At 35.6% G+C, this 5,584-nt stretch overlaps 1 protein-coding gene and 1 pseudogene across 1 annotated transcript; one reads left to right on the top strand and one right to left on the bottom strand.

Annotated features, from left to right (window-relative positions):
• Positions 1-1,914: 1,914 nt before the first annotated feature.
• LOC145683564 (histone H2B-like) lies at positions 1,915-2,285 on the top strand. Its single transcript, XM_081754912.1, is given in 2 exon segments — positions 1,915-2,254; positions 2,257-2,285. Coding segments are annotated over 2 exon segments (369 nt in total).
• A 75-nt stretch (positions 2,286-2,360) lies between these two features.
• On the bottom strand, positions 2,361-2,763 carry LOC145683563 (histone H3-like; annotated as a pseudogene).
• Positions 2,764-5,584: the final 2,821 nt, after the last annotated feature.

Below are 5,584 nucleotides of genomic sequence, written 5' to 3'. Positions count from 1 at the left end.
AATCATAGTTTAACAAGACAAACAATCTCGGACGAAAAGCAGACTAGTTGTATTGGCGCTCGGCGGACTGGGAGGCGCACCAATTACTTTGTGTAAGCATTCAAGAACCTTGTACAGTTTTCTAATTACACTGCACTAAATTAATAAAAAGGTTCAAAAGGATAATCGCTTTGCTTGAGTGGACAAAACAAATTCACCAGTTCTTGGATTAGTTCCATAAAAAAAAATTAAAAAAAAAAAACATTAAATTAGCTCTTGCAAGAGTTTTTGAACCATTACTTGTAACTTCACACAAAAACACAACATCATTGACAAATTCTATGAAAAAAAAAAAAAAAAGTTCGTTCAGCTCTTTCGCCAGGCGACTGTATCATCAGATGACAGTTTTCTTACACGCGAAGAAAACGAAAACGAAAACGTACAGGCTGTTTCAGTGAAGAACAAGGCGGACGAACGAGGTTAACTTCAAACAAAGTCTTTTCATATTTTGTGCTAATAAACATATTTTAAGTTGCATGATAGCTATTTGCACTTTTCATAACTAAATTTCTTTACAAAAAGTTTACAAAGTAAATTCAAGTAAAATGAACAATAAAAATATGCATGGATTTTTACTAAACACACTTTCCATGATATGTTGTACTACTACTATTTTACTATTATAATATGCTCTTACCTCCACATAAGGACATACCAAATTCTTTACAAGCAAAGAAACGTAAAATAGAAATAAAATACAAATTAAGCTGAAAAATTCGCTTTAGAATGACTTCCGAAATATTATATCTACTCTTAACTTATTTTTTACACAAATAAAATATCAATCGTTCATAATAAAGGTACAAACATTAAATCTTCATCTTATACACAAGAAAATACTCACAAATTCGTTACGCCTCAATATTAACACAAAAAATATAAAAATAATGTTAACTTGTTCTAAGCGGCATAATATTCACTTGATACGAACAGCAATATTTCTAAATATGCTTGGGAAACATTTCAAACACATCGAAAGCATACAAGTAAATTACAGTTAACACAAAATATTCTTGTAAAGAGCATCTATATACAAGACTCGGTATGTCATACTATTAGTGAAACGAACAGGCCCGTATTTATATACTGTGCGCCTCTGTGCTCTAAATAATTGCCACCCCTGCACTAAATTTGCCGCCCCTGAAAACGACCAATATTAGAGTTGTATTCACAGTTTTGGGGGTCGCTGAGATGAGTGGTGACAGTTTAATCCAATTCAACTTCAAAGTTATACTCCACTAACCAGGGAAGTGGCGAGATCTTAAAAGTAATCGAAAACGACATATATTAGTTTTCATAGAATTCATAGTTTTGGAGGTCGCTCAGCTTGACGGTATCACTTTTTATGATGCTCAAGTTCATCCTCACCTTTGAGGTGGGGGTGGGAAAGGATGACTTTTAAAAAATAATCAGATAAGCTAGCTAATTAGTAACTACTCTAATTAGAGCAAATTAAACATATGAACATATTTTCTTGCGCTTGCACGGGACTCTGCGGGTTTCTAGTTTTAAATATTACCTTATTGTGAATCTTTAAAAAATATCCAAACTTTTGCCGCCCCTAAATTCTGCCACCCTGTGATCGAGCACAGAATAGCACTTACCTAAATACGGCCCTGGAAACGAACACTTCAATAAACAAATTCACAAATAAAATAAACAAATATAATTAAATCTCTTTTAATATCTATGATTAAATATCAATTATACTGAGTTTCTAAAAAAGAATGACAAATTAAGTACAAACATAACAACACAATAATAAGAAATAAAATATATGACTTTCAGATTTTCAACAGATGCAAAATGCACTTCAAAACATCTCTTTTGTGCAAGAGAAGGGCAAAACACTAGAATTTTGCTGAACGAATCGTCATGCCACCAATAGCTAACGGAAAGGCAGCAAAGAAGGCTGGTAAAGCCCAAAAGAACATCTGCAAGAGAGATAAGAAGAAGAAAAGGAGGAGGAAGGAGAGCTATGATATTTACATATACAAAGGTTTGAAGCAAGTGCATCCTGACAGTGGCATATCCAGCAAAGCTATAAGTATTATGAACAACTTTGTCAATGACATCATCAAGCGTATTTCTGCTGAAACTTCTCGTTTGACCCATTACAACAAGCGGTCAACTTTAACCAGAGGGGAAATCCAAACAGCTCTAGGCCTTCTTTTTACTGGAGAACTTGCCAAGCACGCTGTTAGTGAGGGTACCAAGCTGTTGCCAAATACACCAGTTCTAAGTAAGAATCTTTTACAAGATTTTTCATTTCAAATCCCAAATAAATCCCAAATTATCAATTAAATCCCAAAAGTTCAAACTTATGCACGTTCTCCACGGATACGGCGTGCAAGCTGAATGTTCTTAGACATGATTGTGACTCTCTTTGCGTGAATAGCACATAGGTTGGTATCTTCGAAAAGCCCTACAAGATAAGCTTCACTTGCTCCCTGTAAAGCCACGACAGCTAAGCTTTGGAAGCGAAGATCTGTCTTGAAATCTTGTGCAATTTCACGAACGACTCGTTGGAACGGCAGCTTACGAATTCTGTGCTCTTCTGGTAACGACAAATTTCTTGCAGAGCTACAGTACCAGTCCGGTAACGATGGGGCTTTTTAACTTCTCCGGTAGTGGAGCACTCTTTCTGGCAGCTTTGGTGGCAAGCTGCATTCTAAGAGCTTTGCCTTTAGTAGATTTTCTAACTGTCTGCTTGGTAAGTGCCATTCTGACTGTCCCGACTTCTTTCAAATAATTCGAATGGCTGGCCACACTATTGTCTACCAAAGTATCTGTCTTCTTAAGTTTAGAAGTTAACCAACAATAAATGTTATAAGTTGCACCCTACCCCATATGAAGGCAACAAGACCTGATATTAAGGTAGAATCTTTAAAAAAAAAAAAAAAAAAAAAAAGTAAACTGGACCCATTGGTTATAAACAAAGTTAGATGGAGTTGCCATTCTAATTTATTCATTTGTTTTCGTCATGTTTCTATCAACACACAGAGACTTACATAGGTGACTTTAAAATGCACAATGGGCAACCCATTTCATTCTGCGGGTGGCACAAGATCTTAATGCCGGCTAAGATAGTTTGTCACAAAAGCTTTACTGAGAGTGCATGGCACACCAACACAAGTGTAAGTTTTCAGCTCATCCTTTATTTATACAATGAATTACAAAATAGTAGTAAGTACCCGTCATTAGTTTAAAAATCTCAAATACAAACTATGGAAAGAAAAGTATTCTTTCACGACTTTTTTTTTCTTTATTCAATTTAGGATAGACAAAATGATTTAGGACTAACATAAAGGTACGTTTCAAACAAATAAGTTTATCTTTCAAATATTGCAAATATGAATCACATTTCATGAGATCTTTCAATAACAATTCAACATTCGACTGATTGGATTCATTGGTATTAAAAACAAAGAGGTTTGCTTTTGTTACATTTAAAACTTAACATTTCCTGAAGTTTCAGGTTCATTTGAATTCACATTAGAACTCTTTTGATCTACCAAATCTAATTTCTTTTCACTTATATGATTACTAGCATCGATTTCCACTTCGCTGGGTTAAATTTAAAAAAAAAAAATGGTAATATGTTCGGTTAGTCAGTCACTTTTTACTATTACTAAAGCACTCTCTGATATCGGTCATTCTCGATCATTTTTATATTTCTCCCCCTCCTCCTTTCCTATGTTGCATGGATGAAATTGGTTTTAAACGGCATCAGAAGTGTCACTGTTCATCACAGCAACCCCGAAAAGTATGGATTTGACATTAATATTTATCAGTTTAGTCATTTTTATGTATCTCCCACTCTCCCACCCCTCAGATGCGGGGCTGAATTTGGATGTAAACAGGATCGGAAATGTCACTGTTCATCTCAGCGACTCCGAAAACTAGAGATTCGTCAGTAATATCAGTCATTTTCGATCACTTTTAAATCCCCCTCCCCTCCCTAAGTTGCACTGTCAAAGTGAAATGATAAAAAAAACATCCCAGGTCCGAACCTCATGAATGTTGAAAATTTGATCGAGATCGTTTGGGTGGTTTAAGGGATTAAGAGTCAGAAACATAGAAACTTTCAATTTTATAATATAGATTAGCAAGATTGAACCAAATTTTTCTTGTTTTTTGAGTAGATCGCCAAATTTTCACATGATCTATGGAACGAACACCGCAAGATTCTCCAGTAAGTGGATCTACTAGCTCAAATACGTTTTTAGAGACTTTATGCATACAAAGAAATGGCCTTTTTATAACAAAAAGACTTTACTGATCTTTTTATCCATGACAGCTGAGATGTGATTCCTGTACAAAAACATTAGGTCATTTTCTTTAATTTTATATCTTCTTTTTCGGGTTGAGTTGTACTTTCCATTTCTTTATCTATTTTTCACACGTTTATGATAGTAAGCCACAAAGAATTTGTTCTCCCACTAATAAGTTCATTTTCATCGTAATCTTCATTAGTTATAACGGCACAGTCTTAACACTTAATAATTTGGTTTGACATTCAAATAAAAGCTAGCTAGACTGACACCTACTACTAGACACATAATAATTCAGAAAAATAACTATTTGAGGAACGTATCATTCCCATGAGGTATGGTCTTCATACACAGGAGTTTGGACAAAGTTCGTTTCTCTGCGGATTCGTTTAACTATTGAGCTTTTTGCGTGATGCGGACTAATATAATATATCTTAATGCCATACTCGCTCATTTTTTTTATTTAAATTTATTTAATATACAGTAACTACCAGTGGCGTAGGGAAGGGGGGGCCCGGAGGGGCCGGGCCCCCCCCAAAGAGGTCCGACAATGTACTTTGGTACTTTGATGTTTGTAATTTTTTATATATATTTATGTTTATATATTTTTTTGTTTGTAATTTTTCTATATGTACCTATAACAGCACTTGGCCCCCCCCCAAACACACATCCTGGCTACGCTACTGGTAACTACCATTGTCAACCAGGATAGATTTCGTAATACTCATTCTCACCAGATAATTATATTCTATAAGGGAAGTGCCGGTCCTGGGTTCGAGTTCCGGATGTTCCTGTTCGAAGCGCCAGATATAAGGGAATGGGGTTCGATACTCGTTTGTTCCAGTTCGAGAAGACCGACTAACAATAATAATAGGATTCGAACCTTGGGTCTCTCAAAGTCTCCTTTACGACATCATTCAAATGCATAAATTAGTGAATTGAAATAAGAGACTGGCAATAAACAAGTATCTTCACTCCTCCACGGTCCTAAGATTCGGGTGTTATGCGTATCAGAGGCATGAGCCGTATACCCACCATCGCTGATGCGTCAGCTCCAAGATACACTGGTCAATACCTGTAAAACAGTGCAAGGTAGGACAGCCATGCGTGATTAACACCAGACGAGTAATGGGAGGCGAAAGTAATGTTTGTTCTCCACTGGTTACAAGTACCTTACCTGTTTAATTTTACTCTAGGTCATGTACATTTTTAGAAGGTAATATCCTCCATTCACTGAGAAAGCAATATAAATCACACACTTTGAAATTATT

The sequence above is a fragment of the Thermobia domestica genome, chromosome 4 (genome assembly GCF_964235325.1).
Source record: "Thermobia domestica chromosome 4, izTheDome1.hap1.1, whole genome shotgun sequence".
Taxonomy (NCBI): domain Eukaryota; kingdom Metazoa; phylum Arthropoda; class Insecta; order Zygentoma; family Lepismatidae; genus Thermobia; species Thermobia domestica.
The sequence above is the reverse complement of the archived record's forward strand: the minus strand, read 5'-3'. Positions and strand labels throughout refer to the sequence as shown.